Consider the following 27,652-nt stretch of genomic DNA (forward strand, 5'->3'; position numbering starts at 1 on the left):
ATAGAGCCTAGTACAGTCTGCTAGAGCCGAAAACAGCCTATTGGAGCCCAGTAGAGTCTAGTACAGCCTTGTACACCCAAGTTTAGCTTAGTCCAGCCTAGTGGGAGAATAGACTTGGAGAGAGGGGTATTTAGATGGCTGTACTAGGCTATACTAGGTTGGATCGGGCTGGAAAGGGCTAGAATAGGGTGTACTAGGCTGTACTAGACTCTTGTCAGCCCTGTAGTTCCTCGCACTTGAAATAACCACTGTGTACACGGGCAATAGTTTTTACAGGAGTTTGTGTGCACGGCCAATAGTTTTACATGAACATTTCTAGGCTATAGTACTTTACTGCCTCGTACAGCCTAATAGACCCTAGTACAGCCTAGCACAGTCTACTAGAGCCGAAAACAGCCTATTAGAGGCCAGTAGGGTCTGGTACAGCCATGTACACCCACGTCTAGCCTAGTCCAGCCTAGTGGGAGAATAGACTAGGAGGGGGGGTATTTAGATGGCTGTACTAAGCTATACTAGGGTGTACTAGGCTGTACTGGACTCTAATAGACTCTATTAAGCTGTACTATAGGCTCTTGTGAGTCCTGAACCTTCTCGCACTTATAAACACTGTGTACACAGGCAATAGTTTTTACATGTCTGTGCACAACCAATAGTTTTATAACAAAACACTTTTTTGATAACAAAATATGCTGGACTAGGCTGAACTAGGCTGGACTAGGCTGCTCTAGGCTGGACTAGGCTTCTCAAGTCTGGACTAGGCTGGACTAGGCTGGTCTAGGCTGGACTAGGCTGCACTAGGCTGGACTAGGCTGTACTAGGGTGGACTAGGCTGTACTAGGCTGGACTAGGCTGGCCTAGGCTGGCCTAGGCTGCACTAGGCTGTACTAGGGTGGACTAGGCTGTACTAAGATGGACTAGGCTGTACTAGGCTGCACTAGGCTGGACTAGGCTGGACTAGACTGGACTAGGCTGTACTAGGCTGGACTAGGCTGGACTAGGCTGTACGAGATATTACTGTACTATAGCCTATGTAAAACTATTGGCCGTGCACCCAAACTCATGTAAAAACTATGGCCTGTGTACACAGTGGTTCATCTCAAGCGTGAGGACCTACAGGATTGACAAGAGCCTAGTACAGCCTAGTAGACCCTATTCTAGCCTTTCCCAGCCAGATCCAGCCTAGTATAGCCTGTATCTAACTGTGCGTGCGTGCGTGCGTGCGTGCGTGCGTGCATGCGTGCGTGCGTGCGTGCGTGCGTGCGTGCGTGCGGGTCCACGGGAGGTCACTATATCAGAAACACTGTTTCCCATAGCATACTGTGGACCTACAGGACATTACTGTACTATAGTCTATGTAAAACTATTGGCCGTGCACCCAAACTCATGTAAAAACTATGGCCTGTGTACACACTACAGTGGTTCATCTCAAGCGTGAGGACCTACAGGGCTGACAAGAGCCTAGTAGACACTATTCTAGCCTTTCCCAGCCAGATCCAGCCTAGTATAGCCATCTAACTGTGTAAGTCTGGACTAGGCTGGACTAGGCTGGTCTAGGCTGGACTAGGCTGCACTAGGCTGGACTAGGCTGTACTAGGCTGGACTAGGCTGTACTAGGGTGGACTAGGCTGTACTAGGCTGGACTAGGCTGCTCTAGGCTGGACTAGGCTTCTCAAGTCTGGTCTAGGCTGGACTAGGCTGGTCTAGGCTGGACTAGGCTGCACTAGGCTGGACTAGGCTGTACTAGGGTGGACTAGGCTGTACTAGGCTGGACTAGGCTGGCCTAGGCTGGCCTAGGCTGCACTAGGCTGTACTAGGGTGGACTAGGCTGTACTAAGATGGACTAGGCTGTACTAGGCTGCACTAGGCTGGACTAGGCTGGACTAGACTGGACTAGGCTGTACTAGGCTGGACTAGGCTGGACTAGGCTGTACGAGACATTACTGTACTATAGCCTATGTAAAACTATTGGCCGTGCACCCAAACTCATGTAAAAACTATGGCCTGTGTACACAGTGGTTCATCTCAAGCGTGAGGACCTACAGGGTTGACAAGAGCCTAGTACAGCCTAGTAGACCCTATACACGCGTGCGTGCGTGTGTGCGTGCGTGCGTGCGTGCGTGCGTGCGTGCGTGCGGGTCCACGGGAGGTCACTATATCAGAAACACTGTTTCCCATAGCATACTGTGGACCTACAGGACATTACTGTACTATAGTCTATGTAAAACTATTGGCCGTGCACCCAAACTCATGTAAAAACTATGGCCTGTGTACACACTACAGTGGTTCATCTCGAGCGTGAGGACCTACAGGGCTGACAAGAGCCTAGTAGACCCTATTCTAGCCTTTCCCAGCCAGATCCAGCCTAGTATAGCCATCTAACTGTGTAAGTCTGGACTAGGCTGGACTAGGCTGGTCTAGGCTGGACTAGGCTGCACTAGGCTGGACTAGGCTGTACTAGGCTGGACTAGGCTGTACTAGGGTGGACTAGGCTGTACTAGGCTGGACTAGGCTGCTCTAGGCTGGACTAGGCTTCTCAAGTCTGGACTAGGCTGGACTAGGCTGGTCTAGGCTGGACTAGGCTGCACTAGGCTGGACTAGGCTGTACTAGGGTGGACTAGGCTGTACTAGGCTGGACTAGGCTGGCCTAGGCTGCACTAGGCTGTACTAGGGTGGACTAGGCTGTACTAAGATGGACTAGGCTGTACTAGGCTGCACTAGGCTGGACTAGGCTGGACTAGACTGGACTAGGCTGTACTAGGCTGGACTAGGCTGGACTAGGCTGTACGAGACATTACTGTACTATAGCCTATGTAAAACTATTGGCCGTGCACCCAAACTCATGTAAAAACTATGGCCTGTGTACACAGTGGTTCATCTCAAGCGTGAGGACCTACAGGGTTGACAAGAGCCTAGTACAGCCTAGTAGACCCTATACACGCGTGCGTGCGTGCGTGCGTGCGTGCGTGCGTGCGTGCGTGCGTGCGTGCGGGTCCACGGGAGGTCACTATATCAGAAACACTGTTTCCCATAGCATACTGTGGACCTACAGGACATTACTGTACTATAGTCTATGTAAAACTATTGGCCGTGCACCCAAACTCATGTAAAAACTATGGCCTGTGTACACACTACAGTGGTTCATCTCAAGCGTGAGGACCTACAGGGCTGACAAGAGCCTAGTAGACCCTATTCTAGCCTTTCCCAGCCAGATCCAGCCTAGTATAGCCATCTAACTGTGTAAGTCTGGACTAGGCTGGACTAGGCTGGTCTAGGCTGGACTAGGCTGCACTAGGCTGGACTAGGCTGTACTAGGCTGGACTAGGCTGTACTAGGGTGGACTAGGCTGTACTAGGCTGGACTAGGCTGCTCTAGGCTGGACTAGGCTTCTCAAGTCTGGACTAGGCTGGACTAGGCTGGTCTAGGCTGGACTAGGCTGCACTAGGCTGGACTAGGCTGTACTAGGGTGGACTAGGCTGTACTGGGCTGGACTAGGCTGGCCTAGGCTGGCCTAGGCTGCACTAGGCTGTACTAGGGTGGACTAGGCTGTACTAAGATGGACTAGGCTGTACTAGGCTGCACTAGGCTGGACTAGGCTGGACTAGACTGGACTAGGCTGTACTAGGCTGGACTAGGCTGGACTAGGCTGTACGAGACATTACTGTACTATAGCCTATGTAAAACTATTGGCCGTGCACCCAAACTCATGTAAAAACTATGGCCTGTGTACACAGTGGTTCATCTCAAGCGTGAGGACCTACAGGGTTGACAAGAGCCTAGTACAGCCTAGTAGACCCTATACACGCGTGCGTGCGTGTGTGCGTGCGTGCGTGCGTGCGTGCGTGCGTGCGGGTCCACGGGAGGTCACTATATCAGAAACACTGTTTCCCATAGCATACTGTGGACCTACAGGACATTACTGTACTATAGTCTATGTAAAACTATTGGCCGTGCACCCAAACTCATGTAAAAACTATGGCCTGTGTACACACTACAGTGGTTCATCTCGAGCGTGAGGACCTACAGGGCTGACAAGAGCCTAGTAGACCCTATTCTAGCCTTTCCCAGCCAGATCCAGCCTAGTATAGCCATCTAACTGTGTAAGTCTGGACTAGGCTGGACTAGGCTGGTCTAGGCTGGACTAGGCTGCACTAGGCTGGACTAGGCTGTACTAGGCTGGACTAGGCTGTACTAGGGTGGACTAGGCTGTACTAGGCTGGACTAGGCTGCTCTAGGCTGGACTAGGCTTCTCAAGTCTGGACTAGGCTGGACTAGGCTGGTCTAGGCTGGACTAGGCTGCACTAGGCTGGACTAGGCTGTACTAGGGTGGACTAGGCTGTACTAGGCTGGACTAGGCTGGCCTAGGCTGCACTAGGCTGTACTAGGGTGGACTAGGCTGTACTAAGATGGACTAGGCTGTACTAGGCTGCACTAGGCTGGACTAGGCTGGACTAGACTGGACTAGGCTGTACTAGGCTGGACTAGGCTGGACTAGGCTGTACGAGACATTACTGTACTATAGCCTATGTAAAACTATTGGCCGTGCACCCAAACTCATGTAAAAACTATGGCCTGTGTACACAGTGGTTCATCTCAAGCGTGAGGACCTACAGGGTTGACAAGAGCCTAGTACAGCTTAGTAGACCCTATACACGCGTGCGTGCGTGCGTGCGTGCGTGCGTGCGTGCGTGCGTGCGTGCGTGCGTGCGTGCGTGCGTGCGTGCGTGCGTGCGGGTCCACGGGAGGTCACTATATCAGAAACACTGTTTCCCATAGCATACTGTGGACCTACAGGACATTACTGTACTATAGTCTATGTAAAACTATTGGCCGTGCACCCAAACTCATGTAAAAACTATGGCCTGTGTACACACTACAGTGGTTCATCTCAAGCGTGAGGACCTACAGGGCTGACAAGAGCCTAGTAGACCCTATTCTAGCCTTTCCCAGCCAGATCCAGCCTAGTATAGCCATCTAACTGTGTAAGTCTGGACTAGGCTGGACTAGGCTGGTCTAGGCTGGACTAGGCTGCACTAGGCTGGACTAGGCTGTACTAGGCTGGACTAGGCTGTACTAGGGTGGACTAGGCTGTACTAGGCTGGACTAGGCTGCTCTAGGCTGGACTAGGCTTCTCAAGTCTGGACTAGGCTGGACTAGGCTGGTCTAGGCTGGACTAGGCTGCACTAGGCTGGACTAGGCTGTACTAGGGTGGACTAGGCTGTACTAGGCTGGACTAGGCTGGCCTAGGCTGGCCTAGGCTGCACTAGGCTGTACTAGGGTGGACTAGGCTGTACTAAGATTGACTAGGCTGTACTAGGCTGCACTAGGCTGGACTAGGCTGGACTAGACTGGACTAGGCTGTACTAGGCTGGACTAGGCTGGACTAGGCTGTACGAGACATTACTGTACTATAGCCTATGTAAAACTATTGGCCGTGCACCCAAACTCATGTAAAAACTATGGCCTGTGTACACAGTGGTTCATCTCAAGCGTGAGGACCTACAGGGTTGACAAGAGCCTAGTACAGCCTAGTAGACCCTATACACGCGTGCGTGCGTGTGTGCGTGCGTGCGTGCGTGCGTGCGTGCGTGCGGGTCCACGGGAGGTCACTATATCAGAAACACTGTTTCCCATAGCATACTGTGGACCTACAGGACATTACTGTACTATAGTCTATGTAAAACTATTGGCCGTGCACCCAAACTCATGTAAAAACTATGGCCTGTGTACTCACTACAGTGGTTCATCTCAAGCGTGAGGACCTACAGGGCTGACAAGAGCCTAGTAGACCCTATTCTAGCCTTTCCCAGCCAGATCCAGCCTAGTATAGCCATCTAACTGTGCGTGCGTGCGTGCGTGCGTGCGTGCGTGCGTGCGTGCGTGCGTGCGTGCGTGCGTGAGGGTCCACGGGAGGTCACTATATCAGAAACACTGTTTCCCATAGCATACTGTGGGAGGTGTACACAGAGCACTGTTCTAATAGTTTTTGCCACCCTGTGGAATTATGCTTGAACTGCAAGATAGGGCCCTAAAAATGTAATAATAATAAACAAAGAGAAACAAATCAGTGTGGGTCATCCGTTGGACTGATGGGCGAACAAGTGGTGTCCACGCGAAGAGTCGGGCCCAGAGGACATGTAGAGTCCCCCCCCTGAATTTTCACGCCCCCATGGGCCGCACGGTGGGGCCCGGAAATTTGGCCTGGTGCACCGGCCATAGTCACTATGTTTCATGCACACAAAACTTGATAAATGTAATAATAATAAAAATAATAATAATAGGTAATAAGGATGGACCATAGAAGCTAAACAACAGTTATATCTGGTGGGCAGTAGAGACATGGGAGAGGAAGAAGGAATGGAAAGCAGGTCAGATGAAAAGCAATGATAAAAATAATGAGATCACCCTTCATCCTTTACCATGGATTCATGACAGCATGCACAGAGAGAGAGAGAAAGAGAGAGAGAGAGAGAGAGAGAGAGAGAGAGAGAGAGAGAGAGAGAGGGGAGGGGGGAGGCAACGAGAGCAAAAAGGGGATGTAAGCTTGTGTGACAGCTTGAGTGTGTGTGTGTGTGTGTGTGTGTGTGTGTGTCTGTGTGTGTGTGTGTGTGTGTGTGTGTGTGTGTGTGTGTGTGTGTGTGTGTGTGTGTGTGTGTGTGTGTGTGTGTGTGTGTGTGTGTGTGTGTGTGTGTGTGTGTGTGAACATTCTCTGAGATAGTTTTTGAAATAAATTATAGAACGATAGAACGATAGAACGATAGATAGATAGAACGATAGATAGATAGATAGATAGATAGATAGATAGATAGATAGATAGATAGATAGATAGATAGATAGATAGATAGATAGATAGATAGATAGATAGATAGATAGATGACCTGATCTATTAAAGTAATAAAGTATGCACATGGTTTCAGGATGCAGTGTGGAAGGATGATGGTGATGACATGGACGTGGTCGTATTTTTAGTCCCGTATAAAACATGAAACCACATCCTACCAATAACAACAACTAATCATATCCAATGTGCTCTGCTCTACCCCCTCTGCTCTACCCCCTCTGCTCTACCCCCTCTGCTCTACCCCCTCTGTGCGTGTGTGAGTGCGGTATATATGGCACGCGTCCTAATCGTTATGTATTTCATGTAGTACCATGTGTTCCAAATCACCTTTGGCTCCCGACATGAGTTTCCGCTTACAAATCACCTGTGCTGCTGGTTACAAATCACCCGTGCTGCTGATTACAAATCACCCGTGCTGCTGGTTACAAATCACCCGTGCTGCTGGTTACAAATCACCTGTGGCGTCTGCGTGCGGTTAGGGTTAGGTTAGTGTTTGGGTAGGGTGTCGGACTCATGACTGTCGGACTGTTGGTATGTCGGAACTAATGCCTGCATCGATCTCTCTCTCCCCTATAGTGCGAGAAAGAGAGATATCTCTCTTTTTTTTGGGGAGGCGGTGGCTCAGGGGTAGAGTGGCTGGATGGTAACCGCAAGGTTGCCAGTTCGAACGCGGGCTCCCCCAGAGTTGGTGTCGAAGTGTCCTTGAGCAAGACACTGAAACCCTAATTGCTCCTGATGTGCTGGTTGGTGCCTTGCATGGTTTCCGCCGCCATCAGTGTATGAATGTGTGTGTGAATGGGTGGATGTAATGCACAATCTATGTAAAGTGCCTTGGATAAAGGCGCTAAATGCACCATTTACCATAGAGCAGAGATCCAGTAGTGACCCAGCTACATATAGAGCTCCAGTGACCCAAATGTATAGAGAGATCCAGTAGTGACCCAGCTGCATAGAGCAGAGATCCAGTAGTGATCCAGCTGCATAGAACAGAGATCCAGTAGTGATCCAGCTGCATAGAACAGAGATCCAGTAGTGACCCAGCTGTATAGAGCAGAGATCCAGTAGTGACCCAGCTGTATAGAGCACAGATCCAGTAGTGACCCAGCTGTATAGAGCAGAGATCCAGTAGTGACCCAGCTGTATAGAGAGATCCAGTAGTGATCCAGCTGTATAGAGAGATCCAGTAGTGACCCAGCTGCATAGAGCAGCGATCCAGTAGTGACCCAGCTGTATAGAGCAGAGATCCAGTAGTGACCCAGCTGTATAGAGCAGCGATCCAGTAGTGACCCAGCTGTATAGAGCAGAGATCCAGTAGTGACCCAGCTGCATAGAGCACAGATCCAGTAGTGACCCAGCTGTATAGAGCAGAGATCCAGTAGTGATCCAGCTGTATAGAGCAGAGATCCAGTAGTGACCCAGCTGTATAGAGCAGAGATCCAGTAGTGACCCATGGGCTGCATATAGAGGCTACATAACCTTATGCATTATTTACAGTAATGTGGCTCTGCAGTTTGTGCATAACTTAAAGGATAGTACAGTACAGACAGAGATAAGTCCAAGCATAACGTAATGATAACAGTACAGTATAGATAGATAGATGACCTGATCTATTAAAGTAATAAAGTATGCACATGGTTTCAGGATGCAGTGTGGAAGGCTGATGGTGATGACATGGACGTGGTCGTATTTTTAGTCCCGTATAAAACATGAAACCACATCCTACCAATAACAACAACTAATCATATCCAATGTGCTCTGCTCTACCCCCTCTGCTCTACCCCCTCTGCTCTACCCCCTCTGCTCTACCCCCTCTGCTCTGCCCCCTCTGCTCTACCCCCTCTGCTCTACCCCCTCTGTGCGTGCGTGAGTGCGGTATATATGGCACGCGTCCTAATCGTTATGTATTTCATGTATTACCATGTGTTCCAAATCACCTTTGGCTCCCGACATGCGTTGCCGCTTACAAATCACCTGTGCTGCTGGTTACAAATCACCCATGCTGCTGATTACAAATCACCCGTGCTGCTGGTTACAAATCACCTGTGGCATCTGCGTGCGGTTAGGGTTAGGTTAGTGTTTGGGTAGGGTGTCGGACTCATGACTGTCGGACTGTTGGTATGTCGGAACTAATGCCTGCATCGATCTCTCTCTCCCCTATAGTGCGAGAAAGAGAGAGATCTCTCTTTTTTTGGGGGATGCGGTGGCTCAGGGGTAGAGTGGCTGGATGGTAACCGCAAGGTTGCCAGTTCGAACCCGGGCTCCCCCAGAGTTAGTGTCGAAGTGTCCTTGAGCAAGACACTGAAACCCTAATTGCTCCCGATGTGCTGGTTGGTGCCTTGCATGGTTTCCGCCGCCATCGGTGTATGAATGTGTGTGTGAATGGGTGGATGTACTGTAATGCACAATCTATGTAAAGTGCCTTGGATAAAGGCGTTAAATGCACCATTTACCATAGAGCAGAGATCCAGTAGTGACCCAGCTACATATAGAGCTCGAGTGACCCAGCTGTATAGAGAGATCCAGTAGTGACCCAGCTGCATAGAGAGATCCAGTAGTGACCCAGCTGCATAGAGCAGAGATCCAGTAGTGACCCAGCTGTATAGAGAGATCCAGTAGTGACCCAGCTGTATAGAGAGATCCAGTAGTGACCCAGCTGTATAGAGCAGAGATCCAGTAGTGACCCAGCTGTATAGAGCAGAGATCCAGTAGTGACCCAGCTGTATAGAGCAGAGATCCAGTAGTGACCCAGCTGTATAGAGAGATCCAGTAGTGACCCAGCTGTATAGAGAGATCCAGTAGTGACCCAGCTGTATAGAGCAGAGATCCAGTAGTGACCCAGCTGTATAGAGCAGAGATCCAGTAGTGACCCAGCTGTATAGAGCAGAGATCCAGTAGTGACTCAGCTGTAAAGAGCAGAGATCCAGTAGTGACCCAGCTGTATAGAGCAGAGATCCAGTAGTGACCCAGCTGCATAGAGCAGAGATCCAGTAGTGACCCAGCTGTATAGAGAGATCCAGTAGTGACCCAGCTGTATAGAGAGATCCAGTAGTGACCCAGCTGTATAGAGCAGAGATCCAGTAGTGACCCAGCTGTATAGAGCAGAGATCCAGTAGTGATCCAGCTGTATAGAGCAGAGATCCAGTAGTGATCCAGCTGTATAGAGCAGAGATCCAGTAGTGACCCAGCTGCATAGAGCAGAGATCCAGTAGTGACCCAGCTGTATAGAGCAGAGATCCAGTAGTGACCCAGCTGCATAGAGCAGAGATCCAGTAGTGACCCAGCTGCATAGAGCAGAGATCCAGTAGTGACCCAGCTGCATAGAGCAGAGATCCAGTAGTGACCCAGCTGTATAGAGCAGAGATCCAGTAGTGACCCAGCTGTATAGAGCAGAGATCCAGTAGTGACCCAGCTGCATAGAGCAGAGATCCAGTAGTGACCCAGCTGCATAGAGCAGAGATCCAGTAGTGACCCAGCTGTATAGAGCAGAGATCCAGTAGTGACCCAGCTGTATAGAGCAGAGATCCAGTAGTGACCCAGCTGCATAGATCAGAGATCCAGTAGTGATCCAGCTGTATAGAGCAGAGATCCAGTAGTGACGCAGCTGCATAGAGCAGAGATCCAGTAGTGACCCAGCTGTATAGAGCAGAGATCCAGTAGTGACCCAGCTGCATAGAGCAGAGATCCAGTAGTGACCCAGCTACATATAGAGCTCCAGTGACCCAGCTGTATAGAGAGATCCAGTAGTGACCCAGCTGCATAGAGCAGAGATCCAGTAGTGACCCAGCTGCATAGAACAGAGATCCAGTAGTGACCCAGCTGTATAGAGCGATCCAGTAGTGACCCAGCTGTATAGAGCAGAGATCCAGTAGTGACCCAGCTGTATAGAGCAGAGATCCAGTAGTGACCCAGCTGCATAGAGCAGAGATCCAGTAGTGACCCAGCTGCATAGAGCGATCCAGTAGTGACCCAGCTGCATAGAGCAGAGATCCAGTAGTGACCCAGCTGCATAGAGCAGAGATCAAGTAGTGACCCAGCTGCATAGAGCGATCCAGTAGTGACCCAGCTGCATAGAGCAGAGATCCAGTAGTGACCCAGCTGCATAGAGCAGAGATCCAGTAGTGACCCAGCTGTATAGAGCAGAGATCCAGTAGTGACCCAGCTCCATAGAGCGATCCAGTAGTGACCCAGCTGCATAGAGCAGAGATCCAGTAGTGACCCAGCTGCATAGAGCAGAGATCCAGTAGTGACCCAGCTGCATAGAGCAGAGATCCAGTAGTGACCCAGCTGTATAGAGAGATCCAGTAGTGACCCAGCTGCATAGAGCAGAGATCCAGTAGTGACCCAGCTGTATAGAGAGATCCAGTAGTGACCCAGCTGCATAGAGCAGAGATCCAGTAGTGACCCAGCTGTATAGAGCAGAGATCCAGTAGTGACCCAGCTGCATAGAGCAGAGATCCAGTAGTGACCCAGCTGCATAGAGCAGAGATCCAGTAGTGACCCAGCTGCATAGAGCAGAGATCAAGTAGTGACCCAGCTGCATAGAGCAGAGATCCAGTAGTGACCCAGCTGCATAGAGCAGAGATCCAGTAGTGATCCAGCTGCATAGAGAGATCCAGTAGTGACCCAGCTGCATAGAGCAGAGATCCAGTAGTGACCCAGCTGTATAGAGCAGAGATACAGTAGTGACCCAGCTGCATAGAGCAGAGATCCCGTAGTGACCCAGCTGTATAGAGCAGAGATCCAGTAGTGACCCAGCTGCATAGAGCAGAGATCCAGTAGTGACCCAGCTGCATAGAGCAGAGATCCAGTAGTGACCCAGCTGCATAGAGCAGAGATACAGTAGTGATCCAGCTGCATAGAGCAGAGATCCAGTAGTGACCCAGCTGTATAGAGCAGAGATCCAGTAGTGACCCAGCTGTATAGAGCAGAGATCCAGTAGTGATCCAGCTGCATAGAGCAGAGATCCAGTAGTGACCCAGCTGCATAGAGCAGAGATCCAGTAGTGACCCAGCTGCATAGAGCAGAGATCCAGTAGTGACCCAGCTGCATAGAGCAGAGATCCAGTAGTGACCCAGCTGCATAGAGCAGAGATCCAGTAGTGACCCAGCTGTATAGAGCAGAGATACAGTAGTGACCCAGCTGCATAGAGCAGAGATCCAGTAGTGACCCAGCTGTATAGAGCAGAGATCCAGTAGTGACCCAGCTGTATAGAGCAGAGATCCAGTAGTGTGACCCAGCTGCATAGAGCAGAGATCCAGTAGTGTGACCCAGCTGCATAGAGCAGAGATCCAGTAGTGTGACCCAGCTGCATAGAGCAGAGATCCAGTAGTGACCCAGCTGCATAGAGCAGAGATCCAGTAGTGACCCATGGGCTGCATATAGAGGCTACATAACCTTATGCATTATTTACAGTAATGTGGCTCTGCAGTTTGTGCATAACTTAAAGGATAGTACAGTACAGACAGAGATAAGTCCAACCATAACGTAATGATAACAGTACAGTATTTACCCGCCAGGATTAATTCATTAATGAATTAATTCACCTCGTACTGCCAGGGTTTCCCCCCCGTTCAACCCTTATTTTCAAGAGCCAAAAATCCGCAACCGGATGTTATGTTTGTCTAACTGTGTGTGTGTGTGTGTGTGTGTGTGTGTGTGTGTGTGTGTGTGTGTGTGTGTGTGTGTGTGTGTGTGTGTGTGTGTGTGTGTGTGTGTGTGTGTGTGTGTGTGTGTGTGTGTGTGTGTGTTGTTGCATCACTTCCGGTCTCCCGTTCGGAACAGCATCATCGCGACCATCACATCGTCGGCTATATTCCATGGAATAAAGCTTGGTTTGACCAGAAATGGAATTGGAGATAAATGTGATTGAAAGAAACAGATATAATGGGTGCGGGTGTGCGCGCCGATCAAGATGGCACGCTCCAGTCTCGTTGACATCATCAGCAACCCAATGATAATGTAAGTATCATCTCGACTCGATTGATCAAAAGCACGATAAAAGACCAATATTGACGCAGATCTACATTATTGCCGGTGGGCCAGACTAACTCAAATGAAGCAAATTTACGCTAACGGCATGTTAAAGAGAAGTACAGTATAGTATCAAAGATTAAAAAATAAATGGTAAATCGGGACTCATAAGTCATAAGACAACCTGCTAGTTCATAAGACAACCTGCTAGTTCATAAGACAACCTGCTAGTTCATATAGACAACCTGCTAGTTCATAAGACTACCTGCTAGTTCATAAGACAACCTGCTAGTTCATATAGACAACCTGCTAGTTCATATAGACAACCTGCTAGTTCATATAGACAACCTGCTAGTTCATATAGACAACCTGCTAGTTCATAAGACAACCTGCTAGTTCATATAGACAACCTGCTAGTTCATATAGACAACCTGCTAGTTCATATAGACAACCTGCTAGTTCATATAGACAACCTGCTAGTTCATAAGACAACCTGCTAGTTCATATAGACAACCTGCTAGGTCATATAGACAACCTGCTAGTTCATATAGACAACCTGCTAGTTTATATAGACAACCTGCTAGTTCATATAGACAACCTGCTAGTTCATATAGACAACCTGCTAGTTCATATAGACATCCTGCTAGTTCATATAGACAACATGCTAGTTCATAAGACAACCTGCTAGTTCATATAGACGACCTGCTAGTTCATATAGACAACCTGCTAGTTCATATAGACAACCTGCTATAGTTCATATAGACAACCTGCTAGTTCATAAGACAACCTGCTAGTTCATATAGACAACCTGCTAGTTCATATAGACGACCTGCTAGTTCATATAGACAACCTACTAGTTCATAAGACAACCTGCTAGTTCATATAGACAACCTGCTAGTTCATATAGACAACCTGCTAGTTCATATATACCAGTGGTTCTCAACTATATATATATATATATATATATATATATATATATATATATATTAAGGCTGTCAAAGTTAACGCGTTAATCGTGCGTTAACTCAAAGTTATTTTAACGGCGTTAATTTAATTAACGTGCGATTAACGCACGGTGAAGTTTGACAGAGCGGTTGAGAGACGCATGCATGTGAATGCAGGCAGCCAGATTACAATCTCCAATCTCTCATCCCCCCCCCCCCCACTCTCTCTCTACCATTCCCACTCAGACTCCGGACCGTCAGCACTGGGCACTGCAGTTGAGCTGTGAGCAGCACTCGTTATTAATTAATTTGCTTCACAATGTGTTAGATCAGAAGCTCTTTGAAGTGGGCATTGGGCAAAAGCAAAACTTTTGGTTGACAAAAAAATAGTTAGTTAGTTGTGAGAGCTTGATGCTAATCATGCTACACAGACCATGCTAATGAGTGCTAAAGCTAATGTTGACTTGCAGGAGAGAGAGAGGGGCAGGGGCTCTCGTGTGTGTGTGTGTGTGTGTGTGTGTGTGTGTGTGTGTGGTTATTGTTTTCACTTGCTGTGTGTTTGCAGTACTACAGTTATTGTTTTCACTTTGTGTGTGTGTGTGTGTGTGTGTGTGTGTGTGTGTGTGTGTGTGTGTGTGTGTGTGTGTGTGTGTGTGTGTGTGTGTGTGTGTGAATGTGTGAAAATGTAATCTTTGTTCACAAAGTGTACAAGTAAAGGGCTTTTTGCCTGTATGGCTCCTCATTGTAACAGTTAAAGTGCCCGTTTTGTACAGCATGATTTTGGCTGACGTCTGTAAAAAATAATAAATAATCTTATTAGGAATAAATTTGCCTCCTGTGTGAACTGTGCATATATATATATATATATATATATATATATATATATATATATATATATATATATTTATTTTTTTAACATAAGTTATAATGGTGGTCATATTGTGGTCACATCATTTTGATAACAGTGTGTGTGGGTATATATATATATATATATATATATATATATATATATATATATAGGTACCCGAAATCCATCATAAACCCGCCAAAAAAGCATCAATAACCTCTAATAACCGCAAATTTCCAAGTGGTGGTACTTGGAGTGACAAATAAAATCTGAGGTGGTACTTGGTGTAAAAAGGTTGAGAACCACTGATATAGACAACCTGCTAGTTCATATAGACAACCTGCTAGTTCATATAGACAACCTGCTAGTTCATATAGACAACCTGCTAGTTCATATAGACAACCTGCTAGTTCATATAGACAACCTGCTAGTTCATATAGACAACCTGCTAGTTCATATAGACAACCTGCTAGTTCATATAGACAACCTGCTAGTTCATATAGACAACCTGCTAGTTCATATAGACAACCTGCTAGTTCATATAGACAACCTGCTAGCTACATGGTATGACAAACATGTGAGCTCATGTGTCCTCCATGTCTGGCTTTCTCTCCCAAAATAGATAATGTTTCTCTAAGGAAAATAGAAAGAGGGTAATTACGCCACAATCACAATCACGCCAATATTTGATTATGGAGATAATTTTGTATATGCGTGCCACAGACCCTTGGATGCAATCTATCACAGTGCACTTTGCTTTATTTTTTATTTTATTTTATTTAACCTTTATTTAACCAGTAAAAAAACACATTGAGACTAAGGTTCCACATGTTATAGTATAATTGACAAAATACCGTGACTGCCGGGATTGTTTAATCACCTTTGGAGCAAAACGCCGAAGTATTTGCGCACTTTGATCCATGAAAATCTGCTTGAAACAGTCCCATGATTTGTTATTGAGCCACATAAGCCACTTCCTCGATCCGGGTCACAGACAAAGAGCAAAGCGAGCCAAGATTGTCCTACAACCTCGTTCACTTTGCATTGGACTCAGTTTCCCCGAAGCCCTTGCAAGTCGCCGGTTGGTTGATTTCCGGTTACGTCATCATAACGTGTCCGCCTCGTCACAATGTCCGCAACAAAAGCGGATTTTCTTAACAACCATCTAACAACGACGAATTAAACACATTAAACAAATAGTGTGAACTGGCCAAGAAGAGGCAAATAATATTACACAGCTCTGCCAGTACCAACAAATAACAGGGTAACATTTAGGACAGACAAATAACATTCGTAAGCACTAAGCTCAAGGAAAGAACAGGAATATCTACTATATAATGTGCCACGTCTCTGTGTACGTGCGTGCGTGCATGTACGGTTGTACTGCATGTAACTCGAGAACCATTTGACCCACCGACTTCACATTCGACACACGCGTTCCACACCCCCACAGGGAGTGCAGTGCCAGGTATCGAGTCGGTCGGACACACGGTTCTCCAGAACCACCACAAAAGGCTCTGGTCAGGCTCTGCCAGTGGGCCTAATGAGGCCAACTCCTTTCACCTGGGCCAGGCTCTGCCAGTGGGCCCAATGAGGCCAACTCCTTTCACCTGTGCAATTTCCAGCCTCTGCCTCAGCCAACTGAGGCTCAACCAATCAGGCTCTGTCAGTGGGCCGAATTGATTGCCAAGTACACTTTTCAGTTTGCAGTCTTCATACACAGGCACATACACAGATCTCCATGTGGGACACCGGCTGACAGTTAAAACAGGTGCTATGACAACGTATATCATTAGGTTCCCAAGTTGCATCGTTCCCAAGTAGGCCGGTGGCCGACTGCGACGGGCACGTACAGGTCTAGTCCTACTATAAATGTGCCACGTCTCTGCGTGCGTGCGTGCGTGCGTGTGTGTGTATGGTTTTAATGCATGTAACTCGAGAACCGTTTGCCCCACCGACTTCACATTCGACACACACGTTCCACACCCACACAGGGAGTGCAGTGCCCGTTATCGAGTCGGTCGGAACCACGGTTCTCCAGAACCACCACAAAAGGCTCTGGTCAGGCTTTGCCAGTGGGCCTAATCAGCCTAAATCCCCTCACCTTCATATAGACAACATGCTAGTTCATAAGACAACCTGCTAGTTCATATAGACAACCTGCTAGTTCATATAGACAACCTGCTAGTTCATATAGACAACCTGCTAGTTCATAAGACAACCTGCAATTTCCAGCCTCTGCCTGAGCCAATTGATTGCAATTGATTGCAACCCCACACCTGCAAATTGATTACTTAACCAGTCCACTTTTCACAGTCAGTCAGTTTTCCTTCTTCAGACACAGGCAGACAGACAAATACAGAGATCTCTATGTGGGACACAGACAGATAGTTAAAATGGGTGCTATGACAAGTTGACAACAGGTATTATTAGGTTCCAAAGTTGCATCGTTCTCAAGTAGGCCGGGTCAGGTCTAGTCTAATAAGATGACCAATAAAACTGATATAAAGTATTACAGGAGCAAGTTTCAGAACCCATCACCCATCTCTACACCTCATATCAGTAGGTCTTCACTGGCTCTAATGTTGCATTCCCAAGGGGCAGATTAAACGATGCAGTCTACCCTTCATTGTCAATGGAAGCCATCGACATGACGTTGCAGAGACGCTACGATGCATGTAGCTGCTCCAAATCAACTCACAACGCGCCTTTGCATCGTTTCAACTGCCCGTATGAACGCACCATTAGAAGGAAACAACACCGTCACCCTGTTTACATACAAAGCACTACTTGTAAACTGCCCCTTAACAAAACTGCTAGATCCCAATACATCAAGTTAGATCTGTTGAACGTGCCTATAAACCAATTCTAAGCTGGGAGATACTAGCCTGGCTAATAAGCCAGACTCAAATCACACTGTCGTGTGGTATTTGAGTCTGGAGATGCTGTGTATGGATCTTGTTTCCCGGGGGGTGGGTTCAAACATTTTCTCTTTGACGCAATTGGTTAGAGGTACTGTCAGTCAAAGGTCTCAAGCATTGAATGTCACTGTACCAAAGCCCGCCCATATTGCATACCATGTCCCGATTGGCCACACCAGTTCTCTGGTGTAGGAAATGGGCGTACAATTGAGCCTCTCCAGACCGTAATCCGCCGGCAGGCAATTTTTTTTTTGCCAACGGCTGATTCGGTCTGGCTTATTAGCCAGGCTAGGGAGATACTGCCTTCAGGGTGTATATGAAATGGATGTCAAGAAAAGTTGAAGTTACATGTCCTTGTTTCGTTTGCTATTTTTAAAAGATTTCCAGCTGACCTATGCCTATGCATAGGCCTATGCACCTGCTTTTGTAATATTTGTCCCCCGTCGTACACCATGTGACCTCATAAAATGCAAGCGTGGTTACCATAGAGTAAAGGATAGAGACTGAACCGGAGCGACAGCCCCGCTACTTCCGCATTTTTTCGATTTGGACATCAACATTTGGTGTCCAAAATGCGGAAGTGCAAACGGACACTCAATGTTAAACCCCAGATGCACATGGTTTCCTCGTCATAACTCCACGGGTCCGCCTGCAGTTCCTCCTCTGACCAGTAGGGCCGAGTGCTTCAACATTGGAGAGCCTCAATGGGGTCTTGGTGGTTACCCATTGTTGTGGGGAGGGGCGGGGGCGGGGTCGAAGTGGAGCGTGCATATCATTATATTGTGAATCAATGGCGCAGAAAGCTGACCGCCTCGAAAATGCAAATTCTGAAAACTAGCTTTTGCAGGTGTTGCAGGTGTTGCAGGTGCACGCACGCACGCACGCACGCACGCACGCACGCACGCACGCACGCACGCATGGCGGAAAAATGTCTGTTTCGAGACAAAGAGAAGTGAACCAGTGAAAACGGAAACTAGGGCCGGTCTGCGGATGGAGCTGGCCTGTTCTGACATCACAATATGTTCTGACATCTGCATAGACTCCATATTTGGGCATGCCTGACAAAGAACTCCATATATGGGCATAAAGGGCACAAAGACATAATACCTGGGTTGGGCATGCATTTCCAACTTGCATCGTTCCAAGTAGGCCAGTGCCCAATCGGCACCGCTCTAGTATCTACCAGTAAGACACCCTGAGGGCGCCTAATCCGCCTGGGAGGCGGCAGACGGCAGACTGCTGGGTGAGCGCTGGCTGCTGGATCAACATATGGAATGTCAGAACAGGAAGGATGGGTGGGGAAGGATCAACATATGGAATGTCAACAGGTCAGCTCAGTGACATGCAGTAAAGGACGTCGGGATCCGGAGTTGAACCCGCGGCACACTGCCAAACTGGATTACCAGCCAAGGTGCCTGGACCGCTGAGCCACGGCCCAGGCCGATCTGACCTCATCTGACCTCATCAAACCCTGTGCACTCAAGACACTGCCTCCGCTGCAACTCTTAGATCTCCAAATAAGGAGCTGACCTGTTTTGACATCCCATACAGTATGTTGATCTGACCTCATCAAACCCTGTACACTCAAGACACGCTCCATATATGGCCAGTACAGAATTCATTCCATATGCTGATCTGACCCCCCATGCCAAAGCGCCAGCGCTCACCCAGCAGTCTGCTGTCACCCAGGCGGATGCGTGCACGCCCTCAGGCTCTAGTAGTCTTATTATTAGTAGTATAGTAGTGCTGTTGTCTCCTTACCTTTGGCTCCTCGCAGCACAAAACCGAAGCCCTCGTTGTCCTTCTTGTGCAGGACCACGCTCTTCTCGTCCACCACCACGTCGCTGTGGAGATGATGCAGATGGACAGGGTCACGGTGGTTAGTGGTGGCCGTCATGCGGAGCATGGCACAGCCTGACGCGCGCAGCGGGAGCGGTCCCATGCTCATCCTCAGAGCCGCCCGCGACGCAGGGTCCTCCTCCGCAAACGTGGAACTATCCATGGTTCTGCCAGCGCTGTGGTGGTGGTGGAGGTGGTGCCAGGACGGCATGCAGCGCAGCGGGGGTGCCAGGGCAGCACCATGCACCCATACCCACCCACCCACCCTCCGCCACCCCTAACCTATATACACCTCCACCCACCGGACCACCCACCCACCCAATCCAGCCCTGCAGGCTCACAGAGCGAGCGGCTGGCGGCCGTAGATCAGGCGGGGTGACGGAGACGCTCACAGCCCCGATGGGAGCGACGACGCGGCATGGAGAGAGAGAGAGAGAGAGAGAGAGGGAGCAGTCTCCAGATAGAAGAACACACACACACACACACACAGAGAAAATGAAAGAAATCCAAACGACGCTCCGCCTCTCTCTCTCTGTTTCTCTCTCTGTATCTCTCTCTCTCTCTCTCTCTGTTTCTCTCTCTGTATCTCTCACGAGCGTGCGCGCACACACACACACACACACACACACACACACACACACACACACACACACACACACACACACACACACACACACACACACACACACACACACACACACACACACACACACACACACACACACACACACACACACACACACACACAAGCGGCTCGTCAGTAGGTGAAAGGGAAGCAGGTTATCCCCAGGAGTGACGTTGTGGCTCCGAGTCGATAATAAGCATCGTTATTATATTCATCATCGTGAACACAGCTGATGTCTAATGACGGGATGGATCGCACGGCCAGCTATTGGCTGATTAGCCTTGTTACGTCGGGATTCTGCGGCCGCGCGGATAGGATGGGGCAGGCTGTAGCGATGTACAAATACAATAAATAGCAGTTCCTTTCCTTTCCTCTCCTTCCGTGGAGAGAGAGAGAGAGAAAGAGAGAGAGAGAGAGAGAGAGAGAGAGAGAGAGAGAGAGAGAGAGAGAGAGAGAGAGAGAGAGGGGAGGGGGTGGGCGGGACTGGCTTCCTAGCAACAGTACAGTGCATGCAGCGTTGCCATAGCAACACAATGTGTTTGGAGCGCTGTGATGCTGACTGACATGCATGTGCACACACACACACACACACACACACACACACACACACACACACACACACACACACACACACACACACACACACACACACACACACACACACACACACACACACACACACACACATTCAGGGTCTCACCTGGAGGCGTCAAAGCTGTCGTAGGAGCCAACGGTGTAATGTCTGAACAGCTTTCGTCTGTCACTGCGGTCCGCTCTGCAATCTGACAACACACACAACACCAGCAATGTTAGGGTTAACCCCAACCCAACCTGACCTCCAGTAACCTCAGAGGTTTACTAGATTAAGCCTCAGAGACTAGATCTAAATATAAGATTTAGAAACTTTTAGTAATAGAGGGTATGCACATGCATTAAGTGAATGGCAAATTGAGTGGCAAAGTGAGTTTAACCTTGTTTAATACAATCAGATAGGACTTTTCTGTTTGGATGTATGGGCTGTCAAGGCCAGAAAGTAGTTCTTTGTCACTATACGCGTTCCTGCGTAACTTCCGGGCATGATGATGATGTCCCGTGCATACCCTCTATTCTATAAGACTAAAGTATTTTAGCAACTTAGGCTCAGGGTTACTTTAAGTATAGCAAATTCTGATTTAAGCTCAGTCTTTGAACACACCATTTAACTTTAGGCCTGCCTAGGCTACTTAAACTATTTAGTTTTAGTCTTAGCCAACTAAAAATGAACACTGGCATAACATGAACTAAAACATAATTGCCCAGACTCTTCTTCAACAAAGATGGCGAAAGCAAATTAACAATCTTTGTTCTTTTATACAATTGTAACGTACAAAACACTGAAGTCAAGAAACCAGAAACCTAACCCTGACCCTAATGCGGTCCGCTCTGCAATCTGACAACACAACACAGAGAAAAACACCATCAGGGTCAGGGGGTTATGTTCAACCGTAGTCTCACGTTTCCAGACTGTTGCTCTCTCACAATGTTCAAATGCCTCCGTCGTACAGTCCGGAGCAACGGAAGCTCTGCGTGGAAAATTATCCAAATATAAATTGAAATCATCTAAGCATATATAGCGTGTTGCTTAGCAGAAAAGGAAATAAAATAAAATAACATGTAGAGATATTTAGTGTGAATATGAAAAAGCTACTATACTCTGGAAGAGTTATCATATATTAATTTACTTATATTGGCCCTATAAATAATATAATATAGACATGCAGGTTTTTCCCACTCAATTCATAATTAACGTTCCAATCTTGGAGTTTCTGGCTCATGGACTAAGAACTGGGCTGGTTCAACCCTGGTGGAAAAAAGGGGCCTGAGAGTGAATGGAACCAAATCTTCAGACGCTTTGACAAAACCTACATCAAACTTGTTCCAACGTAAAAAGCAGATGCACACGTGCACGTGTGTGTTTACGTGTGCACGTGTGTCTTTACGCGTGCACGTGACCAACAGGGCCACCTCAGTTAAAAGAGTCTGGACACACTGGAGGGGGTTGGCCGCATAGTGTCATTCCAACACACACGCACGCACACACACACACACACACGTGGTTGCATGGAACGTTGCCTTGGAGCCTCCATAATGTGACCCCATTTTTACTGACTGGGATTCTTTGGGAGGCATGAAGCCCTGAGGGGGGCGCCGGAGAGCTGGCAGAGAGAGAGAGAGAGAGAGAGAGAGAGAGAGAGAGAGAGAGAGAGAGAGAGACCAATGCCAACGGCCTTGGGTCAGCCTTTCAAATGAACTACCCAGAGGAAAGGCACGCAGCCAGAGAGAGAGAGAGAGAGAGAGAGAGAGTCATTAAGTTGCTGTTATGTTTCTGTTTGTTAATTTATTTTCATTGTTACTGTATTGCTTGTTGTTCATTATTGTTGGGATGTTTGTTGTTGTCTCTGTGTGCGCAGAGAGTTGTTGTCTCTGTGTGCAATGTTGACTTTTGTTTTGTTGTATGTATGCTTTGGCAATGTAGAACATATTTATCATGCCAATAAAGCCTTTTGAAAATTGAAATTGAATTGAGAGAATCTCCTCACTGGTCAACAAAATCACCTTGAAGACCCTAACAGGAGACCTCATACAAGGTTTCTTAGACTATGCATGCACCTCTTGGTACCACAGCACCTCAAAGGCCCTTAAAACAAGGCTCCAGACCCCCCAAAACAAACCCACCTCACCCCTGCCCACTTGACAGGCTGCAATGCCTTAGGGTTGACGACAGAGTACAGCATCTTGCAATGGGTTATGGGTCTGGTCCACAAGATTCAAGATACCCATGTACCTGTCTAAATACTTCCTTAATGTCAACGAAGTCCACACCCATAACACCTGAGGGAGTTCAACAAACCCATGTGCAACCCAGATTAGGCACAAACACAGGACTAAATGCCACCAAAATGTGAAACGCCCTACCAACAGTCATTAAGACATGCAAATCCCTTGACTCCTTCAAAACCGCTCTCAAAGGGTACCTATACGGACGGTTGCAATTTGAAACTGGCCCCCGTAGAATCTGAATCCCCAACCCACCCCTTTTCCCCCTCACTGTATACATATGTGTTTTCCCCTTTTTACCTAATCTATATGATTTCCTGTTTTTGGCTATATAGAAGTGTAAATTTGTACGTCTCAAAATGTTATGATGAATTGAACATGGTGTAAACAAGTGTAATGCTTTATGGTGTCGTCTACAGTTTAACAGTTGTTGTATTGAGTTGTGCTTGAAATGTACTGTAATTCTGCAATCTGTTAATAAATACAATGAATGAATGAATGAATGAATGAATGAATGAATGAATGAATGAATCAATCAATCAATCAATCAATCAATCAATGAATCAATGAATGAATGGATCGCACGCACGCACGCACGCACGCACGCGCGCACGCACGCACGCACGCACACACGCACACAGACAGACAGATGAACATGTTGTGGTTGAGAGAGAGAGAGAGCTCAATCACAGCTGACGAGCTTCATGGGAGGAAATCACAGTGTGTGTGTGTGTGTGGGGGGGGGGGGGGGGGGGGTGAGGGAGGGGTTGACTAGGGGGAGTTCCTTGTGATGATGTCAATCATTCAACAGTCAGAGAACAGACTCTGTTCTCTGAGATAAAGATGTGACTCATAATAGACATTGAGGTGACATGAGCTCAATACACCATCCTGATGACTACAAACCAGTGACTACAACATGACGTAAGTTACCATCCTGATGACTACAAACCAGTGACTACAACATGACGTAAGTTACCATCCTGATGACTACAAACCAGTGACTACAACATGACGTAAGTTACCATCCTGATGACTACAAACCAGCGACTACAACATGGCGTAAGTTACCATCCTGAGGACTACAAACCAGTGACTACCAGATGACGTATGTTACCATCCTGATGACTACAACATGACCTAAGTTACCATCCGCTCCCAAAAGGATCACACAGCGATTTGACCTGGATTTCCTCTGAGGTGGAAAGCCTGGTAATGCCAGGTTATCTCCTCATGCCTCCATGTGGCCAGAGGTCATACTTACTAGGGGCCAATATATCGATATTGTGATATATCGCGATACTTCCTACCACGATATATATATATATTGTATCGTCTGTCCCAATATCGTGATATTGATTAGTTAGTACTAGTAGCAGTAGGCAACACATTGATATTGATGAGTTAGTACTAGTAGCAGTAGGCAACACATTGATTGGTTAGTACTAGTAGCAGTAGGCAACACATTGCTGTGGACAGACAAGTTGTGGACAAGTTGCAAAGTTGCAGTCGGTGTTTTACTGTTTGGAGGAGGCAAGATTCATGTACTTATTGGCCAGTTTGTGAGACAAAAAAAAAAAACATAATTCTAGATTTTTGCCTTTTATGGTTTGCCTTTTTTAGTTTTTTTTTATTTTCAGTTACAGATAGCGTGATGAAATCTCTTGCAATATATTGAATATCGCAATATATCGAATATGGTGATATATATATCATTATCGTGGGCATAATATCGCCAAAGATAATCGTATCTAAGAGGTACCCATATCGTCCCACCCATAGTACCCATATCGTCCCACCAGTATCTAGGAGGTACCCATATCGTCCCACCACTAGTACCCATATCGTCCCACCCCTAGTACCCATATCGTCCCACCGTATCTAGGAGGTACCCATATCGTCCCACCCCTAGTACCCATATCGTCCAACCCCTAGTACCCATATCGTCCCACCGTATCTAGGAGGTACCCATATCGTCCCACCGTATCTAAGAGGTACCCATATCGTCCCACCCCTAGTACCCATATCGTCCCACCCCTAGTATCTAGGAGGTACCCATATCGTCCCACCCATAGTACCCATATCGTCCCACCCCTAGTATCTAGGAGGTACCCATATCGTCCCACCCATAGTACCCATATCGTCCCACCAGTATCTAGGAGGTACCCATATCGTCCCACCCCTAGTATCTAGGAGGTACCCATATCGTCCCACCGTATCTAGGAGGTACCCATATCGTCCCACCCCTAGTACCCATATCGTCCCACCAGAGTCTAGGAGGTACCCATATCGTCCCACCCCTAGTACCCATATCGTCCCACCCCTAGTATCTATAGGAGGTACCCATATCGTCCCACCCCTAGTACCCATATCGTCCCACCCCTAGTACCCATATCGTCCCACCCCTAGTACCCATATCGTCCCACCCCTAGTATCTATAGGAGGTACCCATATCGTCCCACCCCTAGTACCCATATCGTCCCACCCCTAGTATCTATAGGAGGTACCCATATTGTCCCACCAGTATCTAGGAGGTACCCATATCGTCCCACCCCTAATACTTACAGCTCCTCTCCTCTGCAACAGGCTTGGTAGCAGGGATCTCCTCCACGCAGTCAGCGGGGAACCAGCCCATCTGTCCACGTGCGCTGCCCTCCCAGTAGCCCCCCTCCCCGACGTTCATCACTGGAGGGGGAGGGGTGGGGGGGAGACAAGACAAGTCATGGTGGCGCTCTGAAAATAGCAGATCTACAAGCTCACAGGCAGCGCGACACGTTGTGAGCTTGTAGATCTGCCATTTTTTCAGCACGCAACCAAGTGTAAAAAATAGGCATTACCAGTCGACGCCATCAAGGTGCCGCCGGAACAACAAAAATCAACTGTAGATTTAGTCGATTAGTTGAAAGCATCTATCATTTTTTGAATACTACTGGATTTGAGTACTTTTAAAAGCATGTATTCTTTTTAAATACTGTACTGGAGTTGAGTACTTTTAAAAGCATTAAACAGACAGACAGACAAAAGAACATGGTAATACATTGTATACATAAAAAAGTCATCATGAATCATACGTAAGCTAAGCTCAAAATTAGAAATCAGATGGCATTGGTGTTTGAATCTAGATTGTGATACTTTTTTGTATTATTGTGCAGCACTGGTGTTGTTGGTGCGACTGACTGACTGACCTTTGACCCGGTCACCCTTGAACAGCGGTATCTCCCCGTCGGCCTGGGGGGTGTAGGAGCGGACCACCATGAAATGTCTGCCTGGGACCGCACTGTACAGCTTTCTCCTGGAGACCCCCGACTCTGAGGGACCCCCGGGACTGAGGAGAGAGAGAGAGAGAGAGATATAGAGAGAGAGAGAGAGAGAGAGAGAGAGAGAGAGAGAGAGAGAGAGAGATTGAGAGAGCGAGAGAGAAAGAGAGAGAGAGAGACGCTGATCAGTGTGTGTGTGTGTGTGTGTGTGTGTGTGTGTGTGTGTGTGTGTGTGTGTGTGTGTGTGTGTGTGTGTGTGTGTGTGTGTGTGTGTGTGTGTGTGTGTGTGTTTTCAAGGCCGCCGCATCTGGAAATATTTGGTGACCCCAAACAAGATGTTGTTAAAATGTAAATTAAATACAAATAAAAGCGTAGCATTTTCAGATGGGGGGTCTCCGAGGCCAAATCGAGGCCAAATACAATATCATAACCAGTTTAGCTGGATGGGGACCATCTGAGGGTTTTTTTGTTAGGCTTGAGAAAAAATGCTACTATTTGTCCCAAAGTGACTGCAAAATTAATGCTGCTATTAGTTTCAAAAAAGCTTTATACCCTGTATAACATGTAGGCCTATATAATGATGCAATGTGACATACCTGTAGCTCTGTTGCTGTACCTGCTCCAACTGTATAGCCTATACTTTCCCCATTTTTTTTTTTTACTATATTTTGACACTTGCTTTGGCAATGTAAACGTATGTTTTCTCATGCCAATCATCAATCAATACATTGAATTGAATAAATGACTCAGAAACGGCCTGTGCTGTGGCTGTAACCTCACACTGCTGGTCCTGTATGTGCTTCAAATGGTGATACAGCACCCCTTAGTGGTGACTGGGTGTAAGCACACACTGCTATATGTAACACGATTCTGAAATGATGAAAGACACCCACCCAGGGCCACCCTGTACTGTGATTGGTCTGCTGAGCTGTCAGTCGAGTTGTCAACAGGAAGTGGTCAGGCTACTACTTTGTCTCACTCCCAGAACCCACCTCACGCCTGCCCACTTTGACAGGCTGGAATGGCTTAGGGTCGACGACAGAGTACAGCATCTTGCAATGGGTCTGGTCCACAAGATTCGATACACCACCAAGATACCCATGTACCTGTCTAAATACTTCCTTAATGTCAACGAAGTCCACACCCACAACACCAGAGGGAGTTCAACTAACCATGTACAACCCAATTTCGGCACAAACAAGGGACTAAATTAATTTCGCTCCTATGCCACCAAAATGTGGAACGCCCTACGAACAGTCATTAAGACATACGAATCCCTTGACTCCTTCAAAACCACCCTCAAAGGTCACCTACGGACGGCTGCAATTAGAAACTGGCCCCCGTAAAATCTGAATCCCCACCCAGCCCTTTTTCCCCTCACTGAATATGTTTCTTTTCCCTTTTTACCTCCTCTATGATGATTTCCTGTTTTGACTATATAGTTGTGTATATTCGTACGTCTCTAATTGTTTTGATGAATTGAAAATGGTGGGCCCTATTGTAAACAAGTGTAATACTTTATGGTGTCGTCCACTCACAGTTAACAGTTGTTGTATTGAGTTGTACTTGAAATGTACTGTAATTCTGCAAACTG

General features: G+C 47.5%; 1 protein-coding gene across 1 annotated transcript in view; it reads right to left on the reverse strand.

Annotated features, from left to right (window-relative positions):
• shank2b (SH3 and multiple ankyrin repeat domains 2b) overlaps nucleotides 1–27,652 on the reverse strand; it is a gene marked incomplete at both ends in the record, with an annotated part of 198,263 nt that overhangs the window by 95,389 nt on the left and 75,222 nt on the right. The window contains 4 exon segments of the mRNA XM_079496376.1: nucleotides 19,282–19,364; nucleotides 20,685–20,766; nucleotides 25,367–25,486; nucleotides 25,987–26,126. Of these exon segments, the coding sequence (XP_079352502.1) occupies nucleotides 19,282–19,364; nucleotides 20,685–20,766; nucleotides 25,367–25,486; nucleotides 25,987–26,126 (425 nt within the window).

The sequence above is a fragment of the Electrona antarctica genome, assembly GCF_951216825.1.
Source record: "Electrona antarctica genome assembly, chromosome: 3".
NCBI classification, from domain to species: domain Eukaryota; kingdom Metazoa; phylum Chordata; class Actinopteri; order Myctophiformes; family Myctophidae; genus Electrona; species Electrona antarctica.